Raw genomic sequence first — 23965 nt, 5'->3', positions numbered from 1 at the left:
CCCCCCCCCCCCCCCCCATATGTTTTGCGGTGAGCTCCACCACTGGTCTAGATTCTGGTAATGGTGTAGCCGTGTAGGACAATTCTTAGTTCATTACTGTACTCAAATAAAATTACTCAGTTTCCATTCAACTATGTCATCCAAGTATGTATGAATGTGTTTGCTTGTCAGGGAAAATACTATGACGTCGGAACAAACAGAATCTTGGACTCTATATTTCATCTCGTAGAAGAAACATCTGGGGAGGAATTTGCTGAAGTTGAAATAGATAGCAATGATCTCACCTTTGGAAACTTGTTAACAATGAAATCACGTTTAGGGTACTCTGTGAGGGACTTCTTATACTATAAGAAACGAAGTGGTAATAATTTAGCAACAATTTTAGAAATTGAAACAGAATTGAATGCAAGTGGAATGATAACAATGAACGAAGATGAGAGTGAAGTCAGATTAGTATTTCCTGGAAATATGTGCCTAAAATACATTACATATTTTATTTGGAGGAAAAACTCATAGATAAAAAACGATGCAAACATATAAAACATGTAAACAAACAACATAGTGACTAGAACAGGATTGCACAAGGGAATTACTCAATGATCCCGCGCAGAACGTAGTCGAATGTGTTGAAGTAGATGTTGCAGATCACCAAGCGGTCGCGTGTAGACGCTGCCCAAAAACCTGATTGCCGCCCCGTGCAGGAGTCTCGCGGCAGTGGTTTCGGAGATCCCGCTATCTTCAAGTCCGGTGCACGCCGAACTCAAAGATCGACGAGGCGCAGCAGCAAGAAGCTCAGCACAGCGAGCGGGAAGGTGAGCGTGTGACTACGTACCCTTCAATCAGGACGTCTCCTGGTTTTATAGGCCTTCACAGCGTATCAATTTCCCTCATCAAGCAGTAGAAAATGCCCATTTGAATGACATAAACTGTTGCAATCAAATAGCAGAAACTGACACACCTTATTGCTGTTTAAAACGGCAGTTTCAATCACATTGAAGCGCCATTATGCTCAGCATAAAAAATAGAAACTGCACAAATAATAGCCTGCTGTACACGTACGCGTCGCGCTCGTCGTAAGTCACAAGTCACGCGATTTTTCACACAAAAAAATGCGCGCGAGCATGTAGCAACGGTCTCATTCTCTCTCATTTGCACCTATTTTGCATAGAGAACAGACTCACATATTTAAGCAAGGCAACCTCTCCTTGAATTAGCAATATGGGACTAAAGATTGTGCATGCTTTAGAATTTTTCAGATTGGGCCAAACATGGGCCTAAATCCAACAATCCCCCACCAATTCCAACACTGCTAAACTGAACATTCTTTATATATATCAGATTTTCAGTATAAGTACCGTATGGGTTGAACTTACACCTAGATCAACAAAGTCCATCTTCCAGCAGCTTGTGAATGGACTAAGCCTTGAATTCATAGTTTTTTGTTGTCAGATTTCTATTGAAGATCCAACTGGTACTAGGCTGCAAGAACGCCAAGTCCAAACGGAGCTTTTAAAGGTCTTGCTCCCTGATCTTCTCATGAGCTTTCCAAAGAGTACCCCACTCTCATGAACTGCAACCTAACAATTTAGCTCACATAGGTGTATTTATTTTAGGTATCATATAGGACGATACATTTTCCCTCGGTGGAAACTAGAATACATTAAGACATAATAGCCAGCCTTCCATACAGAAGAGAGTATATTTTATGGAACATGGGTAATTTTTAAACAGTCTATACTCCCTGTTACAACAGTAACTTATTTTTCTCATTTTCCAAATCAGGGATCTCCTATCAAAGGAAATGAGTTGCCATTACTTTGCAACTAAATGGGTCTCATCCCAATGTCCATGTTTGTGATAGAAATCGCTGTCCATGCAAGCCCTTTTGTAAAGGGATATGCTAGATTTTTCTCACTGCGAATATAATTCAAAGCAATTACTCTGGAGTTTTTCAGCTTTCTAACATATTTAAGCCTCCGCTTCACATGTCTCGAGGACTTCGAATTATCCTTAGTACTCATAACTTTGATCAATACCATTTGGTTGTTACAATACATAAGGATTGCCGGGACTGGTTTCTCTACCAGTGGCAAGTCCATGAGTAGCTCTCTTAGCCACTCGGCCTCAACAGTAGCCGTGTCAAGTGCTACAAGCTCAGCTTCCATGGTCGACCGTGTCAAAATGGTCTGTTTACATGACCTCGCTAGTGTAAACACATAGCCACTCGTAGCTTTAATTGCATCTGCATCAGAAATCCAGTTGGAATCACTATATCCTTCCAATACAGATGGATAACCAGTATAGTGAATTCCATATTCGATTGTACCTCTCAGGTAACGTAGCACTCTCTCTAGTGCATCCCAATGATCCTTCCCTGTATTGGAAGTAAAACGACTTAATTTGCTCACAGCAAAAGATATATCGGGACGCGTTGCACCAGCGAGATACAAGAGGGACTCAATTATTTGTGAATATCTCAAATGGTCCAACCCTTCGCCTTTATTTGTCCTTAGCTTTACACTAGCATCGTAGGGCGTAGGGGATACTTTGGCATTCTCAAAGCCAAAACGACACAACAATTTTTCCACATAATGAGATTGATTTAGAATAATCCCATTCTCATTTTTTATCAACTTAATATTTAGGATAACACTTGCTTCTCCTAGATCCTTCATGTTGAAGCATGAAGATAAGAATGATTTGATCTCGCCAATCACGGCAGTGTTAGTCCCAAATATAAGTATATCATCCACATACAAGCACAAGATCACTGTTTGACCCCCACCATGGCGATAATATACACACTTATCTGCTTCGTTTACAACAAAACCAGCAGACGTTAAGGTTTGATCAAATTTTTCATGCCATTGTTTGGGTGCTTGTTTTAGGCCATACAATGATTTTAACAATCTGCAAACTTTACCCTCCTGTCCCTTAGCCACAAAACCATCAGGTTGCTCCATATAGATTTCTTCCTCCAACTCTCCATTAAGAAAAGTTGTCTTCACATCCATTTGATGAATGTGTAGACCATAGGAAGCAGCTAATGCAATGAGCACCCTAATGGTGGTTAACCTGGCCACAGGTGAATAGGTGTCAAAACTGCTGCAATCTAATAGCAGAAACTGACACACCTTATTGTTGTGTTAAAACGATAGTTTCAATCACATTAAAGCGCCATTATGCTCAGCATAAAAAATAGAAACTGCACAAATAATAGCCTGTTGTACATGTACGCGCAGTCTCCTCTCTCTCATTTGCACCTATTTTGCATAGAGAGCAGACTCACATATTTAAGCAAGGCAACCTCTCCTTGAATTAGCAATATGGGACTAAAGATTGTGCATGCTTTGGATTTTTTTCAGATTGGGCCAAACATAGGCCTAAATCCACAGTATTGACCCGGGATAAAATAACCGAGCGAAATGTAACCATAACACCCATCAAACTACCTCCGGGTACAGCATTTTATGAAGATTTCACAGATGAGCCAATTGATGAATACAAGGATTGGCCTACAGAACTGCATTAGAACGGCGTAGGCCGTGGTATGTTAAGTTGCTGCACTCGTGTCCATAACTGTATCTTAATTCATTGGTATCCAATTCAATAATATAAGCATGGTTCCAGAATATAAGGATACATTTAGGGAAGATACGGTCAGAACATATAGCGAATGGTTACGCCTGGAAGGACAATTTGATGACATCTGTAATATAATATCTCTCTCCAAGTTGTCAATCAATTTAACAGTTCTTTAGATACCAATTTTAACTTATTCTCTATTGTTGGCAGAGGCATATGCAGCGAACCCAAGTACTCAGTCAAGTGAAGCCAGCAATCCAACACCGCCAATGCAGTGGCCATCTCATGCTCGGCGTATAAAAAAACAGGTCAATGCTGGTAAGACATTTTTCAGAAAACATAATTATTAGGTGCAATTATATTCTACAACATTAACAGGAACATTTATTCTATTCCATTATATGTCGTTTTGAAGGAGGACAAGTAGGTAGCGAAAAGAGGAAGTATAGAGGACGTGGGACCTTCAAAGGTTTAGCTGTATCCAACAAAAGATTTAAGCATGGCACTCAGAAATTGAATATTGAATTCTCAAGTAGACTGGGAGGACCTGTAGGTGGTAACCAATGGTCTTTTGTTGACGAAGTCGTAGTGTTTACAAGGAAAAATGCTCCACTTATTGGAGTGAAAAAGTGGAGAGATATCGAGGATGAAGTTAAAGAACAGATAGCATTTGATGTAATGGTAAGCTTCGCATATTTTGGGTGTGTACCAATCTTAATTGTGAAATAGTGTAAGAATTGAACCGGTTTGTGTATTTTCTTTTGAACAGGAAAAGTGGGACCTTGAGGACACTGAGGATAACAAGAAAATTATATGGAGCATCGCTAATGAGCGTTACAAAGGATGGCGATCAACATTCAGTGCCACCTACAGGGCATACGATAGTTTTGATGAGAGAATGAGAGATAAGCCTGAAGATCTGCACATTGTTGAATGGCACTATCTAGTGTTGTATTTCGGCACTGAGCAATTCCAGGTTTGATGCAATTTACTTCTTTATTGCCAATTGCACTTGCAGAGATAAATGTTTTGTTCGGAGCACTATTTTTTTAATACAAACACAATATGCAGAAACTTAGCAACAAGAATTCTCAGAACCGTGCGCTGCAACAAACATAGCTTATGATGGGATCAAAGCCTTTTTCTCAGATTAGCTATGAACTGGTAATGACTTGAGAAACACATGTCAATGTTTTCTTACTTGATGAAATATTTATTTGTTTCATTCTGTCCAAAATTAGAGAGACCCACAAACTGGTGAAGAGCCAAATGATTTGGATCTTTGGGCAAAAACGCATAGTAAGGGAGGGCAATGGACAAACGACGCATCTAAGGCTGTCTATGTGCGCATATATTAGTTTCTACAAACCTTACTAAATGATTCATAGTATTGGTCTTGAATTCCAGTTTTAGTTTAACACTTTCAAATGTCTTCTATGTGTCAGGAAATTGTTTCCAGCAGAATTTCAGAGAAGGAAACTGATAGGAACCCTAGTCCGGGAACTGATCTCAGGTTGTATGAGTGGGAGGGGGAAAGTCGAGGCTTGAGCGAGCGAGGAAGACGGCGCGGAGGCGCCGTGGCTGCGCAGGCGCGAGAAGGCAGATGGTGGAGGGCTACAGTACCGTCTCTACAGTGCCGCTACTGTTCACGGAAGGAAGAAGAAAGAAGGCGGCTAGGGTTTCTCCCGGCTCCCTGAGGAAGCCAGAAACAATAATTGTTTCTGCTTAATTAATCCCAAACGGTGTTTACAATATATATAAGCCTCTCTCTAATAAATAATAGGAAATTATCTCTAAAATACTATAAAATAGAATAACTATGGGCTTTTAGCCCCCTCTGACCGGCATCCTCCCTAGCCACTGTTGGGCCTGCGCCTATAGGGAATGCCGGTCATAACATCTCTCCCTGCCTAGACAAATAGCTCGTCCTCGAGCTAGAACTCCGGGTAGGCCATCTTGAACTCAGCGACCGACTCCCAAGTGGCGTCCTCAACAGGCAGGCCACGCCACTGAATCAAAACCTTCCAGACACCACGGCGCTGCTGGGAGCGCAACGCACGCTCCGGAGCAGGAAGGATGCGACCATCCTGAGTCGGCGGAAGAGCACCGGGCGCTGTAGGCGGGTCGCTGCGGTGCTGCTTCAGCAAGCTGACGTGGAAGACATCATGGAGACGCGCACCATCCGGAAGCTGTAGGCGATACGCCACGCGCCCGATACGTTCCAGGACGCGGAAGGGGCCAGCCCACCGTGGCCCCAGCTTTTGCTTGGTGCGAGGGTCCAGGGACTGCGCGGTACGGTGAAGAAGACGCAGCCAGACCCAAGCACCGACGTCGAACTCCACCTCTCTGTGATGAGCGTCGTAGTAGTGCTTGGCGAGCTGTTGAGCTTGGACGAGACGCTGCCAGACTTCAGCCAACATCTCATCCCGGCCACGGAGAAGAGCATCGGCCGCCTCTGTACGGGCAGTCCCCGGCCGGTAAGGCAGAATCGGCGGCGGGGGACGCCCGTACACCACCTCGAAGGGCGTCGCGCGAAGAGCCGTATGGAACAAAGTATTATAGCAATACTCCGCCCATGACAGCCAGTCCACCCATGCGCGAGGCCGATCACCTGTCACACAGCGTAGGTACATAGCAATCACCTTGTTGACCACCTCCGACTGGCCGTCCGTCTGAGGATGGAATGCTGTGCTCATACGAAGAGTCACGCCCGCCATTTTGAAGAGATCACGCCAGACGTGACTGGTAAACACGGGGTCCCAATCGCTGACAATGGATGTCGGGAACTCGTGGAGGCGGACGACGCCGTCGAAGAAGGCGCGAGCGACGGTAGCAGCCGTGTAGGGATGCCCGAGCGCAATAAAATGCGCATACTTGGAGAAGCGGTCCACGACGGTGAGGATGACGGACTTGCCGCTGACCTTGGGCAGGCCCTCGATAAAGTCCATGGAGATATCCGCCCATACTTGGGACGGCACCTCCAGGGGCTATAGCAGCCCCGCTGGGCGCATGGCGTCGGTCTTGTTGCGCTGGCACACCTCGCAGGCGCGCACCCAGTCTTGGACAAGCGCGCAATCGCCGGGGATATAGAAATCCGAGCGAAGGCGGTGCAAGGTCTTCTGGATGCCCTCATGGCCGGCCCCATGGGCAAGCTGGACGGCCTGATGGCGAAGGTCGCTGGCGTCGGGGATGAAGATGCGGCGGCCGTGCAGCAGGAGACCGGCGTCCACACGCCAAGGAGCAGACAGCTCCCCCGCTGCCAAGCGTTCCTGCAATAAAACAACGTCTGGGGCAGCAGCAGTGGCGCGGTGGACGTCGTCGAGGAAGGCGAACGAAGGCCCTGACGTGGCAGCCGCGGTCGCTGAAGCGTCACGCACCATGGTCGGGTCAGCGTCGCGGCAGGACAGCGCGTCCGCCACTATGTTCAGGCGCCCCGGCTGGTACTCCACGGCAAAGTCGAAGCCAAATAGCTTGCTGACCCACTGGTGCTGAGGCACGGTCGACAAGCGCTGATCCAAAAGGTACTTGAGGCTGTAGTGATCCGTCCGCACAACGAAGTGGCGACCCCAAAGATACGGCCGCCAATGTCGCACCGCCTGCACGAGCCCAATAAGCTCACGCTCATAGGCAGCTAGCTTGAGATGACGTGCCACAAACGGCCGGCTGAAGAACGCCAGGGGACCGGCGCCCTGGTGAAGGACGGCGCCGAACCCCGCACCCGAAGCGTTGCTGTCAACCATGAACACCTTGTCGAAGTCAGGCATCTGCAAAATCGGCCTGTTGGTGAGGGCGCTCTTGAGCGCCGAGAAGGCTACCTGGGCCTCGTCGTCCCAGGAGAACGCATCACGGCGCAAGAGGCGCGTCAGTGGCACCACGACGACGCCGAAGTCCCGGATGAACTTCCGGTAGTAGCCGGCGAGGCCGGGGAAGCCACGCAAGGCACGGGCGGACTGCGGGGTAGGCCAGGAAGCGACCGCCGCAATCTTTTCCGCATCCATGGCGACCCCCTCGGCGGAGATGACGTGGCCGAGGTACGCCACCGACGTCGCCCCAAATGAGCACTTAGAGCGCTTCAGGTGAAGTCGATGGGCGCGGAGAGCGTTGAGGACGACGTCGACATGCTGCAGGTGCTCCGCCCAGGACGAGCTGTAAATCAAGATGTCATCGAAAAACACCAGCACGAACCTTCGAAGGTACGGGCAAAGAACATCGTTCATCAGGGCCTGGAATGTTGCCGGGGCGTTGGAGAGCCCAAATGGCATGACCAGGAACTCGTAGTGACCCTGATGGGTACGGAAGGCCGTCTTGCTGATGTCATCAGGGTGCATCCGCACCTGGTGATAGCCGGACCATAGATCCAGCTTGGTGAAGAAGCGAGCACCATGCAGCTCGTCTAGGAGCTTGTCCGCCATCGGTATAGGAAACTTGTCCTTGGAGGTCTTCGTGTTAAGGGCACGGTAGTTGATGCAGAACCTCCAGGAGTTGTCCGCCTTGCGAACAAGGAGGACCGGGGCGAAGAACGGCGAGGTGCTGGTCCGAATAATGCCCTGGGCCAGCATCTCAGCACACTGACTCTCGAGCTCATCCTTCTGCAATTACGGGTAGCGGTAGGGGCGCACCGCCATCGGCGCAGTCCCGGGAAGCAGGTGGATGCGGTGGTCGTACGGGCGCTGCGGAGGGAGGCCCATGGGCTCGGTGAAGATGTCGTCGTACTGTAGGAGGAGACGGTCCAGCAGCGGCAGTTGCGGGTCAGCCGCGACCGCGGCCACAACCTGCTGGGGGGTGGGTGCCCTCGGCCCGGGCACCCCCTGCCACATGACACGGCGTCTGTTCTGTCAGAACGACAGCGTGAGAGCGTCGCAATCCCACAGCACGGGCCCCAGTGTCCGGATGAAGTCGAAGCCGAGGATGAAGTCAAAGGCACCCAAGCTGAGGCCGACGCAGGTGATGGCGAGGGCCTCGTCGCCGATGTGGATGGGCACGTCACGTGCGATCCCTTCGCACGCTAGGCGATCACCATTGGCCACGGTGACACGTAGATGCTCGCCACCAGTGGGAGAGAGACCGAGGCAGCGCATCGCAGCCCCTTGGACGAAGTTGTGTGTCGAGCCGATGTTGAGGAGGGCGAGGAAGTGCGCGCCCTTGACGGCGACCGGCAGCAGCATGGCATTCGATGGCTGGATACCAGCAACGGCGTGGAGGGACACCACAAGGGCGTTAGCCGTGCCCAAGGTGTCATGGTCAGCCGCCAGCTCCTCCGGATGGGCAGCTGTAGGGCCGTCCGCAGCCGCTGCGTCGCCCGACTCGTCGTCGATGTAGTCGGTCGTCTCGAGGAAGAAGAGATGTTTGGACATGTGGCCGCGCACAAACGGCTCGTCGCAATTGAAGCACAGTCCCTGGCGACGATGTTCCGCCTGTTCGGCCGGTGAGAGACAATGGATCATGCGCGGTTGGCTGGGAACAGCAGGGGCAGCTGGCTGGGCAATGGCAGCCGGCTGGGCCGGGGCCAGGGCAGCCGGCGTCATCGGTGCGGGGCGTGGGCCGCCCCCCCCCCCCCCCCCCCCGCTGCTGCAACTGCTGGAGGACAGGGAGGAACGCCGCCATGCGACGCTCGAAAGCCCACGCATAGTACATCGCCGTTTGTAGGTCTTGCGGGTGGTGCATCTCCACATCGCACTTGATGTGCTCGGGAAGGCCCCCCACATACAGCTGGGCCTTCTGGCGGGCGTTGAGCTCGGGTTCATGACAAAGGACGGCGTTGTAGCGTTCGGAGTAGTCCGCCACCGTAGAAGTGAAGGGCAGCCGGGCAAGCTCCGCCAAGCGGGTGCCCTGCGTTGGAGGACCGAAACGGAGCCGGCACAGCTCGCGAAACCGCTCCTAGGCCGGCATGCCTTCATCCTGTTCGAGGGCGTAGTACCAGGTCTGTGCCGCCCCACGGAGATGGTACGACGCCAGCCACGTGCGATCCGAGGCGAGAGTACGCTGGCCGCGGAAAAATTGCTCACACTGGTTGAGCCAGTTGAGCGGATCGACACCCCATCGTAGGTGGCGAACTCTAGTTTGTAGAACCGCGGCGGAGCGTGGGCGTCGGGGTGGCCGCTGCCCCCAGCGGCAGACGAGGCAGGAGCGCCGCCGTAGAGCAGGGACCTATTGGTGCCCCCGTAGAACGTCCCGGACGCCGTGGCCGAAGGCACGACGGTGGTGGACACGGCTGACGGCGTCACGGTGGTAGCCGACGTGTAGACTGGCGGCGTCGTGCCCATCAGTGCCCACGACGAGATGGGCGACGGCGAGGCTGGCCACCGCAGCTGACGCAGGGGAACCCCCTGGCTGCCCTGCGGCATGCCGAGGGAGAAACTCGTGGGAAGGGACGTCATCGGCGCAGGCGGTGGCAGGGGCGGCTGCGACGTGGGCGGTGGAGGGGGCGGCGGAAGGAGGCCCGCCATAGATTGCTGCAGGGTGGAGACGTTGAGGCTGAGGGCATCCACCGTACGGCCGATCTGATCCATGTTGCGGGCAAATTGTTCCATCACACCGGCTAAACCCTTGAGGGTGAGAGCGGTGCCAGAGGTCTCCGAGAGTTCGGAGGACGCGGACGGCAGCGGAACGGACAACACCGGCGTCGGCAGGACGCCGGAGGATTGCGGAGCTGTGGACATCGTCCTGGAAATCTCTAATACCAAGGTGATAGGAACCCTAGTCCTACTGGGAACTGATCTCAGGTTGTATGAGTGGGAGGGGGAAAGTCGAGGCTTGAGCGAGCGAGGAAGACGGCGCGGAGGCGCCGTGGCTGCGCAGGCGCGAGAAGGCAGAGTGTGGAGGCGCTACAGTACCGTCTCTACAGTGCTGTGGTACTGTTCATGGAAAGGAAGAAGAAAGAAGGCGGCTAGGGTTTCTCCCGGCTCCCTGAGGAAGCCGGAAACAATAATTATTTCTGCTTAATTAATCCCAAAGGGTGTTTACAATATATATAAGCCTCTCTCTAATAAATAATAGGAAATTATCTTTAAAATACTATAAAATAGAATAACTATGGGCTTTTAGCCCCCTCTGACCGGCATCCACCCTAGCCACTGTTGGGCCTGCGCCTATAGGGAATGCCAGTCATAACAGAAACAGAGTCACCAGATCACTTTATTCCTTCAATAGAGAGAAACCTTATTTTCGAGACAGCATACAAGCAAACTACTAGATGCAAATCATCCAAGGTTCACGGTAATGGGTATTGGCAAGGTATCCAAGTAGAAGGCAGCTAATAACTGAACATTTCGAGGACCAGGCTCGTTCTGAAACGGCATCACATATTGAAAATGAAGAGCTGAAGGCTGCGTTAAAGAAGGTCCAAGAACAACTCCAAAGCCAAGTTGCTGAAAGGGAAGCTGAGAAGGAAGAACATAAGTGTCAGATGGAAGAATTGCAGAAAGCAAGGGAGGCTGATAAAGAACAACTTCGGAACGAGTTTATGTCAATGCTAACAGCACAAAGGCAAGGAGCATCACCGTAGGTAATAGTATTGTAAGATTTGAACTTGCATATTTATCTAGTCAGTAGGTTTGTGCTTTGATAGTTTTTTTGCTGTATTCACTTGACACTCATCACCATAATATGCTTGCTCAAACTGAATATAAGAAGATTAATCAATTAAGTTCCTGTCTATGGGAGCTAAGCAGTAGTAATAATATATTTTAAATGCAGGTTAACCAAGGTGCAATCGAAATAGGAGCCGAGTCAAAGAGAAGAAACAACACCTGAGATTGAAGCAACATTACATCAGGTTATTTCAGATTGAAAATTGTTTACAGCCATCATGAATTAGTGCACGGTATGAGTCCTAATATTTTCATGTAATTTATTGAGTTGCAGAATAATCTACAAATAAACCAGAAAGCACAACTCGCAGCTTCGACAAGTGCAGGTAACACGGTGCGCACCACTAGAGCCAGTCTTAACCGAAATCAATCACAAAACAAAGAAGGGAATGGTACAGCCAATTTTATTTCTTCAAAACAATTGACTGATGCTATGACAAAGAGACGATCAAGCAAAAAGAACTGAATGTAAGCTTCACTGCTCTATTGCTCCTAAAAATTCAGATTAAACCCATTTTCAGTGTACTCATTTCAGTCAACAGTTTGCACAGTTTGCTTTGATTATTTCTTATTCCTGAAATTTGCTTTAGGCAATTACAAGCCTACAATAGAATTGCCGACAAATTTTATTATTTCTCAAAATATCTTGCCTTTCGGTTTAAGAACATGTAGATACATTTCTCAAAAGCCTACAATATGAAAGGTCTACCATTCTACTTATCACAAAATTTTTATTGGAAAAAGATCCTTAGATAAGAAACTCCACTCCAGCCTTATTTATATTTTTAATGGAAGATAAGACATTTTTTGAAGGACTGAATAAGTAACTTCAGAGAACATTAACACATGTCTTGAAGGAAATTAATGTACATGTCTATGTGTCATCATTGGTGCAAGTGGAATCTAATTAGATATTAGTAAACAAACAAATTGTACCTTCCTGTAGTGACACCTTCCCCACCAATCTCCTAGCATACCATAGGCTTAGAAAATACACATGACTTTGAAAACTTTGAGGTACCAAGCTAGAAGAGTCCCAGGATTTGAAAATAGACCAATAGATATTTGTTAGTGTCATTTGCACAGCTAGCGTTAAATGATAAATTCTTTAAGTTGAGGTGAGCAAAATAACGAACCTAAGAGGGGGGTATGGATGGAATCAGGTATCTTCATTTCTATAAAATGCACTTACTGCCAATTCAATTTATAACATCCTGTACAAACCATAAAATGCAGATATTTATAGCATTCTTCACAACAAATAAACTGTACTACTAGAACTAGGAATATGTGAAATTCTCTCAACTTGGAATATCAGAGCAACATAGTAGTGTGTTCTATCACTGGCCTACATATTGTTGACTGATTTTTTTTTTTAAGATTGCACCTGGTAGGCATTTAAACTAGAGAAAACAAAACTGCATGAGCATCAGATCCTGTACAGGTCAACAAAGAGCAAAAATGAAGTGCGCAGGGTAATCTTACCATGTAACTGACAATCTGACATGCAGCAGTGCAGAATATTTATCTGAATCATATATGAGATTTCAGCAATGCTACTTCTTTAATTGCAATGCACTGTATCAGATCACTATCAAGTCTGCAGCTCACATCATGTTCTATTGATTCAGGTTTCCCAATTTTCTTGTATGAGATGATGGAATGTGAGTGACAATTTGAGGTAAATTCAGTATCCTTTATTGTTGTATAAATCTCTTGTGCCCATGTATTTTACTATGTATTCGGAATGGATTGAAAAAATCCTTTCTGTATTTTTTGATTTTGAGGATGAGCAGAATTCCTTATATTCATGGCTACATCTTAGCTTGATGCGGTTATTCTTATACAAGTCTTTGCACATGCAAGGCCATCTTTTTTTGTGTGCTGCGTGACAATTGTTCCATCATTTGCTAAATGCATAACTTAGTGTTGTGCCCAGCCATTGTTTCTAATTATTTGAGACTTTTTTTTTATTTTTGTAGATTGAAATTTAGTGTCGTACTCGTACCCTATCCATGAGTAGCAGGAGGTTTCCCATGCTTGTACCTTCTGTAGCATTTGTCAATTTTGTTTTCATACAACGTTAATGCATTTTCTAGAGAAGAACTATTGAATATCAATGGGTTGTCGACTTCATTCTTCACTGTTTGAAAAAAGATGAAGAACTATTCTTTTGCACAGTCATCTGCATAGTAATGTTTACTTTTGGATGCTCTATACTGAGTCTATCTTAGCTCTTGATTTTTCATAATGTAGAACTATAACTATTGGTCTAAACATCTATGTTCTATGAACAAGAAGTGAACTTTGATCATGTCGTTTAGTTGATCTTTTCTATGTACGCCTAAGTTATTAAATTTGCTAATCCATATGCTAATTTGAATGTTTTCATTCAGCAGGAAGATGCAACTTAATGGAGTGCTTGGAGTCATGACATGATCAACTGGAGCAATTATAAATTGCCAAACAAGCTATGTGCAAGCACCGCTAGGAAGGCCGCAAGTGTTGTAGAGATGTTAGAAAATGTTGTAGTCCTTCAAGTTTTGAGGTTTCATGAAGTTTCCATCGTAGCAAATTTAACTTTGTGATTGTAGATAGTATTACAATGGATTGTCTATTTAATGAATGATTGCCTATTTTGATTTAGTGGCTTTATTCAAATGCTTTGTTGATGTCTATTGAGTTTCTAATTAATTAATGGCGCTGCAATATTGTCTGGTGGCACCAAACGAAAAGTGTTGTAAAAGTGGCTATTTGTAACCCCATTTTCTGTGGCAATATATCCTATAGCAATGTACACTCCGCGTTGCAATAGAGGCTGCACCTTATAGCAACGGCACTGTCTATGTGGCAATTGCCCATGTTGGCACCACTTCTTGGTGTTGCGACATAATAGTTGTTGCCACACTCGTTATGCGTAGCAATAGCGACTACACCTTATAGCAACCAAATGTTGGGCGTGGCACTTGCACATGTTGCCACCACTTCTTGGTGTTGCGACATAATCCTTGTTGTCACACTCGTTATGCGTAGCAATAGCGACTGCACCTTATATCAACCAAATCTTGGGCGTAGCAATTGAACATGTTGCCACCACTTCTTGGTGTTGCGACATAATCTCAATTGCCACACTCGTTATGTGTAGCAATAGATACTGCACCTTATAGCAACCAAATCTTGGGCATGACAATTGAACATGTTGCCACCACTTCTTGGTGTTGCGACACAAGTCCTGTTGCCACACTCGATATGTGTGGCAATACATTGTGTTGCAACACACATTCGGCATGGCTAGTGCACTATTTGCTACGACTTGGGCATGTTGCCATTGCATGGTCTAGCAACGCCTAAGGCGTTGCATTTAGTTACTGTTGCCACACATGCAACCATAGCAAAATCTTAGGTTGCAACGCCCTAGGTGTTGCAATTCCAAAATGCATTTGCAACAACGCACAGAAAGCGTTGCACAAGTCTATTGCCACGCAAGCACCTGCAACGCCTGCCAACGTTTTTATCATGTTGCTATTTCTGCTATTGCAACTATTTCGGGCCTATTGCAACACATTTGGGGCGTTGCAACAGGGTAAAAATTTAGTAGTGTATGAGACACATCCAGCATGCTACTTCTGTCAGGATTCAGACATGCAAATGTTCTGTGTAGTGCCCAACGTCCAGCATTGTATTTCTTTTATTTTTATTTTTACATCTACAACATTGTATTTCTTTTTTTTTACATCTATAGCATTGTATTTCTTTTTTTTTTTGACATCTGCAGCATTGCATTTCTGTATGCATGCAAACGTGCAAGCATTGCCTTTCAGTGTACATGCAAGCGTGCAAGCTGAAGCCTACGCAGGACCCAAGGGTATTTCTGCGAATATGCAGGCATCCCAAGGGTATTTCTGCGTACATGTAGGCTTGCAAGCTATAGCCTGCGTAGGGCCCAAGGGCTAAGTTAACGGATCCGGCCCTAAGATTTAATTAGGATCAGGATAGGAGTGGGATTTTATTAGCAAGGGGCCAAGCTGGATTAGGATATAAAGCTGACCAACGGATTGGATCAGGATCGGGCCATCCGCTCTAGAAAATAGGGTCAAGGTTGGATTAGGGGTGGGCCACAACTCATTCTCAGGCATGGATTAGATTAATTATATGATGATGAGGGAGAAGAGCCACTGCATGGATTTCGTAACCAGCTGGAGAAAACGAATATTTCCTAATTCACGTAAATTAAGTGATTAGGAGCTAAAAACGAGGATTAGAAAGAAAACGAATATTTCATAATTCACTTAAATTAAGTTATTAGGAGCTAATCACGTGGATTAGAAAGACTGTCTGATTAGATTAATTATATGAGGGAGAAGAGCCACGGCATTTTCTATTTACAACTATTATTAGCTCTGGACATAAATACACATCCATACGTACATGTATTTATTTACGCACGTGTATAAATATAAATACACATGCATACGTACATGTATTTAGGCATGTGGATAAAGGACCGTAACGAGACTTATGACGAAGTGACGTTCATCACGGAGGAGTGATGGCAGGTCCCACAGGTATACGTTAGATGGAGAAAGGACCATGCGGAGATTTACGATGAAGTGACGTTCGTTATAGTTCAAAATCCGTTCGTCACATATGGATAATTAGTTCAATGACGAATGTCTGGTCGTCACAGTTCTAAACAAGATCGTCACAGATGAGCAGGAATAGTTGCACGTGAGATCTATGACGAAACCCTGTGTCACCTATGATCCATAACGAACCGAAAAAATTCGTCATAGAAATTGATCTTCTATGACAGTTTTTAATTCGTCATTAAGATTTTCGTCATAGATGTGTAGATTTCTACTAGTGTCCTCAGTGAGCTCCAGCTCCGTGAGTTCCATTTCAGCACTCTCCTCACGCCGCTGATGTCGGTGGGCCGATCGAGTCTGCCTGCGACAATTCTCGGATTCCAGGGCTAGCATAGCTTTGGTTGCTTGTTCCTCTCCTTCTCGGATACTATCAGCCTTTCTCTGCCTCTTTCTAGGCTGTGGTGGAGTTACCGTCCGCTTTACTTTAACTCGCACCATCTGCAACACAGAAAAAAATTACATAGGCGTTTCATCAAACACCATAGATGCATGAAGAATCATGAAAAAGAGGAGACTACAGACGGTCGCACCATGCCGAGGCGAGAAGGTGATCTCAACAGTCTTGCTCGCAGGAGGAGTGGCGCGTTGATAGATGGTGGCGCGGTAGATCCCCACGGTGCGGAATGAGTTGGGCAAGAGGTTTTGGTGTGCGGGGGGAGGAGGAAGGGTAGAGGCAGCACAGGGTGGGTGGCGCTGGCCAGGGCGAACGGCGATGGAAACGGCACGCAACAGAGGAAAAGTTCGCTAGAATGCCTTTTGTGCCGCAAAATTTCATCATCGACACATAAACAATGTCAAGGAGTCACCGTCCACCGAAACTTAGGGGTCCACTGAAACTTGGGGGATTAATATTGGGAGATCCGATGGTTAAGACACTCATTATAAAACTCTGGTCTCTGCTGGCTAAAAATTTCACAGAGACTGGAGCTGCCCACGCGCACCGAAAATTATAGATTCTCTCTTTTGCCCTCCATGTGGAAAATAGGTTTTTACCGCGCCATCGATTTCAAACAAGGGCATTTGCTGTTTTGGGGTGACCACATAAAACCACAAGGAGTCACCGTCTCCACCTCCATCTCCATTTTCTAGCAGCACCGTCTCTCCTCCCGCTCCAAAGCCAAGCCCCGTGGCCTCCCTCTCCACTCTCCAGCTGCCCCCTCTGCCACCCCGCTCCGAACCCTAGGCACCATCGGCACAGCAGCTTGACTCCCTCTCCACTCTCTAGCCACACCCTCTCTCATATCTTTCTGAACCCTAGCCGGAGTCGGATCCCCTTCATCTACAGTAGGTCTACTGAGGGTGGAAGGACCACCTCGATGACGGTACAGGCCGGATCTGGATCCCCTACATCAGCGACGGACCAGAATCCTAAGGGTTCCCCATAGGGCTAACTACCCGGCAAGGAGATGGGCCGACCCATGGTCTGCCTAGAAGACACGGAACAAGGTGGCGTGATCACCAAGGCAAGAAGGACCGACCTAGTCGGATTCTAGGAAACATAGTCTCTGTAATAGAACTAGTACTCTTCTATCATATCCGACTAGGACTAGAATATGTGTGCCTACCTTCTAGACTATATAAAGAGAGGCAAGAGCACCCCCTTGTACACCATCTCATACAAAACAATCTAACGCAAAGGCATCATGCCGAACTGGATGTAAGGTATTATGCTATTTAGCGGCCTGAACCAGTACAAATTGTTGTCTTTGAGTTCACCATCGAGTTCTACATACGCCGAAGCCCACCAATCACCATCCTGGGTAACCCCCTAACGTGTTGCCAGTCATTAAACACCAACAGCTAGCATGCTAGGTAGGGGCTTATGGCGAATTCATGATCGAGAGCTCGATGGACCTCGACATCACTATGGTTTTCCCAGCAGGATCATCCTTTGTCTTCTGTTCTTGGATCTGCACAATGGATGATTTTGGCAAGCTCCAAGGTTGCCTCGAAGAGACCTCGATGGATCAAGCGGCTCCAGCAAGCTGCCAAGATGCACTAGGAGACCTCGTCGAGAAAATCAACAATTTTTTGATTTCCGATCCTACTCGGACTCGAAATCGGTTCAACTTGCTCGAATTTCACTCGGATACAGAGTTGACTTCAAAGATGATGCAATCTACCTTGATCACAAAGGCAGATATTCCCCTAATAGGTGCTCAGCAGGGCATGGTTTTCTCCAGCACATCAGAAGGAAGCATCGTTCATTGGCCAGGAGCCCGGCCACTTAGAGATTCATCACGGCTTGTCGGTATGATGAGTCGACTGCCATACCAAGTCGGTGTCATGCTCTCAGCTGTTGAGGAAGAAGGCTCCACTAAGATTCTCTCAAGCATCTCAACAACCAAGTCGGGCACCAATTACACCATCTGCTACGGCTATAGTCGGGAAGTCTTTATGCTTCGAGCACCGGATGTCAACTTGGGTGGCAAAAACTTATCAAATATCTCTGCTGACGCACTCAGTGATGCCAGTGAGATGGAGGAATAAAAGGATGCCCATTTGAAAAAGAACAAACATAGGCAAGGTTGGCAAAATTGTGCCACTCACCGAAAGGAAGAGATGGAGCGGTATAGCATCACATGTAATGAAGCCGAGCGTAAGTGCCTTGAAGATCAGGCAGCTCTGCAATAGCGCTTGAAGATGAAGCAAGGAATCAGGAATGCAGGGAATGTGAAGGAATACTAGCATCTACTTCGCGTAATCTCAAGCCCGAGTTCCATGAGGTTGCCGGGCACAGGGTCTTTAACACCCCATATGCCAATGTTCTCTTCACATCCGAAGAAGCAGCAAACATACCCAATCCTACTCCCGAGCTGCAACACCTCAAGGTTGTATTATAGTCTGCTCCTCTTTAGCTTCATGGACAAAATATAGCATCCATCGCCAACCCATCCCATGCGGGTTCCTTAGGGCAGCATCCTAGAAGATCTGTTCATGAGAGGATTGGAGATTAAAGCCAAAATAGGGAGGCGGAAGCTCATCATCAGACTGGTCAGAATAGGGGAGGAAGGGCCAATCAACCAGCTAATTTGCCCAGAGGCGATCTACGCAATCGCCTCAACAATCATGAGAAGGTTGTGAAGTCAGCCCTCAGGGCACCAGACTTGTCGGATCGATTCCGTTGTGAAACGATCCATGATTTCCTCAATTGGAAATCCATAGATATAAACCATAATGTGATAGTCCTAGAAGATCATGCCATCACATTATCGAAATTCAGTCGATATCATAGTGCATACATCAAATATCTGTCTTAAAGAGTACAATAGAAGGGTTTACTCATTATTACATCATCACTTGGCAGAATCACTCAGAGCACACAGCATCATGAACAGCATCAGAAGACATGACATCGGGCATAGACTCCATCTCCTCAGGCAGACTTGGGCAGAGAATAAGACCTCTAATCCTCCCAATCATCACCCTCGTAGTCATACTCAGGCTTGTCACCTATCAAACATTTATCAGTACTATTTGTACTGGCCACTGGCTCCCACCCTATGCTTTGCATTTGCTTTGTGGTAAGTGATATGCAAGGGTAAGAGAAAAGGCCTACTATATGGTTGGAGTTTTCTTACACAAGTCCATCAATATAGTAATTGTTATCAAGTTTTAACCCAATTCCAACCCATCCATCCCATCCACACACATCTCACCACACTCTCACTCTCTAGGCGACAAGGATGACTCCCTCTCGTGCCTTGCCTCATCGGCTAGCAGCTGGATCCAAACCAACCTAGGGGGAGAGAAGAGAATACACCACTCACTAATCAAGGGAAGTGTAGATCATAGGAATGTCCATGATAGTGGACATAGCTATATGTATAGATTGATCAACTCTGCAGAGCGTGTACAACTAGAACCACAAGATCACCATCATCGGCATATGCATTGCCTAGGCTGTTACCAGGCTACCTCCTAATCGATATGATGCCACCCTACCACTCAGCCCTGGGGCACCCTAGAGTCCACCAGCATGCTGAGACTATGAGACGTAGTACCGGACACTAAGGTCACCACGCTATCTTAGGAGGGTGTGGGCTAGGTGCCCTTACCTCCCTACACTTATCAACTTCCTACCTAGTATTAGTGGCACCATCATAGTTAGTTGGCAGGCCATTTCCAGCCCATCAAGAACGAGTGGTGCATATGAAAGGGGTCCTATGAACTGGTTCTCTCGACATTCTAGTCCTTAGCGGGACTAGACAAGACATCTTATCAAAAGGGGATAACCAACACCCCATTCCTCGGTGGCACCTTCCTTCTGGGGATTCACCCCATGAAGAGTCTCCTCCCCATAATCTACTCATGTCACATGTATCCGTAGACTCATCGTAGAATTCTGTTCGGTCGACTCAACCCTCACAACACACCCAAAACACACGCCAAGATCTCCCCAAGTTGTTATTCTGATATCGGTACCAAGTGCCTTAGTCACTCACATACAATCCTCCACCATGCATCATATCACATATATAATGTGTAGTAGAGTAGAAAACAAGCAAGGTAAGCGCATGTCTAACCTAACACCGGGTATGCAGGGGGTATGGTTGCATCAAGGTAATGGCCTTCAAGCAATTCTACCATGCATCCTATCATAATTCAATTTGCAAGTAATAAAGCGCTAGCAGCTAATCATTGCATGCCTAATAGGATTCTATGAGGTTTGTGTTGGTAGTCCTTAACTCCTATTTCTAACCACCAACACTCACATAAAATCTGCTCAAATGAACATCAAACTTAGAATTAGGACTTATAACTAATGAATTCCATAAGGTTTGGTGATTTACCATTTGTAGGAGGACATGTCAGGATAACATAAGAACCGTGCCAAAAGTACACAAATAAAAGAGAAAAACAAACACCCAACATGAGCCCAAGGGGAGAAGGCCCACTTACCAGGCAAATCAGGGCCCAGTCAAGAGGAGAAAGAAGCCCAAACCTCAAAGCAAACCTTCTCCAAATGGTGTCAAACCTAGCAGGACCCATCCAGAAGCCCAAAGAACACAATCCACCGAAGCTGGGCTCATTTGGGCCTAGTTGGGGTGCGCCCACACCACTTCTGGGGCCCCTCGGGCCTATCTTTCATGGGCTGCTTCTTACCAACATTCCAAAGGTGACTCTCGAGGTGTGGTTTAGATGCAATGTACCAAGACATCGATTTGGTGGTCAGTTTGCTCACTTATGAGGGGAATATTCCATGAGATAATTCCTTCCTCTCCACCTATAAAAGGAGGCCACCCCCTCCTCATTCGAGAACACACACCAAGGAAGAGCACACGACACTTGAGCTTCAATCCAAGGGCTTAGGCCCTAGATAGCTAGCTAGAGTTGATAGGGAGAGATGTGAGGGAGAGTACGGGGAAGTGCCAGACTTGTCGGTAATATTCCCCAACTTGTACATCGACGAACACCTACGCTATACTGTTGGCGGTGCTTATTGACCAAATCCAACCGCCAACTGAAGTCCAAAAAGGAGAAAACTAACATGTTTTACACACATATATGTTTACTATTGACATAGTTCCACTTGTATTGGTGATTCACTATTTTACAGAGCATACGGTGGAATTATAGCAAAAAGGCGTAAACCTGGAAGGCGTAAACGCTGATCTACGCAAAGAAACAAGAAGAAGGCCCATCCAACTATCCCATCTGGGCCAACCACCTATGGGACAGCAGCCCAGGGCCAGTCGGAAACCCACCAGCGCAAAGCGGTGGCAAGACAGGCTAGACAGGTGTGGACGCACCGCCCCCAGCACCGCCTGGCCCCACCATGCTCTGGTGGTTCATTAATGACATGCAGAGGCAGTTTAGGATAGTTACCATTTTATTCAACCCCAAACCGACCTCAAACATGTATAAATAGAGGGGTAGAACACCTTTTTCAACACACACCTCACTCAAGAAGCCTCTCTCCCCCCACTTGTACTTTTACTGTTAGTAGTATTTGGAGCTAGGCAAGACTCTTGTGAAGAGATTGGACATCTTGGAGATTTTGGTATGAGAAATATATTTGATTCCATTATGGCCTTGCTCTCTACTTATCAATACTATTATGCTAGTATTCTAGAGCAAAGTTCTTATGTTATTAAATTAGCATATAGAACTTTATGCTTAATCTTTCTTATAACATGATTAAACTGACCTAAGTTGAGGTGGTGACTTGTTTACTATGTACTTGCGGGTTCGTTGTCCATTCCCTTGGTGGATACTCTAGTAAAGGACTCCTAATAAAGACGAAAGTTCTTGGCCAATGCTAGAGTCATAACCAATAGCGTAGACGCGGTGTCTAAGCTAGAAGTTACCTTTGTTTGCCTCGTAGTCCATGGTTGAGGGGTAGGCGGTAGGTGGTGATAGCCCTATCCACAATTTGTAATCCCCCATATTTGGGTACAGCGTAGAGCTATAGACCATCATCACTTGGCAGACTAGGTGCGATCCGATGCCCGAACCAAGTCTTTAGTAACCAAGGCCATCTTATGTTTAGGGTTTCGTTCTAACCATGTATGTGTATGATCATCTGCTCATCTTCTCATAACTATCTAGGATAAGCCTGCTCCAGTTTTGGAATATTCTTTTATTCTTTCTTTTATCTTTATCCTTCAGATTGGCTTGAGTGTGTCACACTATCCTACATTTATCCTGGCTTACCCCTGTTATGAACTTTGGTCTATTATGCAGTCATGTTATCTTGTTCATATCCCTTTTAGAGACTTTTATACCATGCCTTCCTTTGGGACAATATAGATGAACGATACCCTAAAATACTTCTAGGTGAAATGCTATAACAGTATTTCCATGCGCTTGCGGATTTATTTTGTAAATGTTATAGAATACCAACCGGCATTTCTAGGGCCATTGCCATGGACTGATAATCTTGGTGATGACGCTAAGAAACATCAACAAGCATTTCTGGCGCCGTTGTTGGGGAAGGCACTAGTTAAAACAATTTATTAGGACATATTCATGATAATATGCATGAGTAGTAACCATCATTTACACAGGATAACTTTGCTTGTTTTTTCCTGTTGTGGGTGAAAACAGGATAGTGTTAGACTGGTTTCGTTTTGCCGACAATCTTCATTGAGAACCTAGAGGGCACTCGACTGGTAACCGAAATCATCACCCTAGCACCATCTGATTCAACCGACATGGCCCAAAAAATGCTTCGCAAGTACTCCATCCCCACAGTTGCCAATGTGCCCATTGGTCCCACTATCAACATGGGCGACGCGAACTTTGAACTAAAGACTGGCCTAATCATGAAGGTGCAGGCCAGTCTGTTCTGCAGACTGCCTAGTGAGGATGCCAACGCTCATCTGCAACACTTCCTGGAGCTAAGTGACACCGTCGTCATGAAGGATGTCACACCTAAGATCATCAGACTCCATCTACTTCGGTTCTCCCTCTTGGGGAAGGTGAAACAGTGGTTCTACAAGGACCGGGAAGCTACCAACACATGGAACAAGTGTTCCACTACATTCCTCGCGAAGTTCTTCCTGATAGGTAAAACCAATGCCCTTTGAGGAAGAAATTTCCAACTTCTAGCAGACAGCATTAGAATCCATCCCAGAAGCATGGGAGAGGCTGCAAGAATACATCCTTGCATGCCCACACCACGAGATAGAAAACTAGTTGATCCTTTAGAACTTCTACAACGAACTAACTTCCACATCCAGAGCCCACATAGATGCTGCTGCCGAAGGAGCCTTCTTCTCACTCATAGTCAGCGGAGCTACGACTCTCATAGAGAAGATGGTCGCCAATCACGGGTAGAGTGAAGACAGACTCCAAACCCAACAAGACGGCATGCATACCGTGGAGGAAACGGATATGCTGGCCGCAAAATTGGATCTCCTAATAAAACACTTGGACAAACATGATGCCATAAAAGGAGCAACCTATGGTACCGTCCAATCACTCTACTCGCATATACCATGCGAGGTGTGCAAAAACTTCAGACACTTGGGGAACGACTGCCTCGAAACACGTGAAAATGTGCAATACAACAACAATAATGGGTTCTATCCACAAGGAGGTCTAGGGTGGAATCAGTCGCACCCACAATACCCGAGAGGTAACTCTTTGCATAATTCAAAATTTTCAAATCAACCTTCCTTAAAAGATCTTGTGTTAGGG

The 23965-nt window shown here is 46.7% G+C and overlaps 1 protein-coding gene, 1 non-coding gene and 1 pseudogene across 2 annotated transcripts; 1 reads left to right on the top strand and 2 right to left on the bottom strand.

The window, feature by feature from the left end:
* Positions 1-154: 154 nt before the first annotated feature.
* On the top strand, positions 155-5511 carry LOC136482399 (uncharacterized; annotated as a pseudogene).
* A 3951-nt stretch (positions 5512-9462) lies between these two features.
* LOC136480302 (early nodulin-20-like) lies at positions 9463-10244 on the bottom strand. The gene is made up of 2 exons (XM_066477887.1): positions 9591-10244; positions 9463-9483 (listed from the first exon to the last, which is right to left on the bottom strand). Exons 1-2 carry the CDS (start codon positions 10242-10244, stop codon positions 9463-9465), a joined length of 675 nt encoding a protein of 224 aa, XP_066333984.1.
* A 13100-nt stretch (positions 10245-23344) lies between these two features.
* On the bottom strand, positions 23345-23451 carry LOC136484669 (small nucleolar RNA R71). Its single transcript, XR_010766168.1, has one exon. It is a non-coding gene; the product is annotated as a small nucleolar RNA R71 (small nucleolar RNA).
* Between the last annotated feature and the right edge of the window lie 514 nt (positions 23452-23965).

Source organism: Miscanthus floridulus, chromosome 9 (genome assembly GCF_019320115.1).
Source record: "Miscanthus floridulus cultivar M001 chromosome 9, ASM1932011v1, whole genome shotgun sequence".
Classification (NCBI taxonomy): Eukaryota; Viridiplantae; Streptophyta; class Magnoliopsida; order Poales; family Poaceae; genus Miscanthus; species Miscanthus floridulus.
Note: the sequence above shows the minus strand (reverse complement) of the source record. Positions and strands in the feature narration are given on the sequence as shown.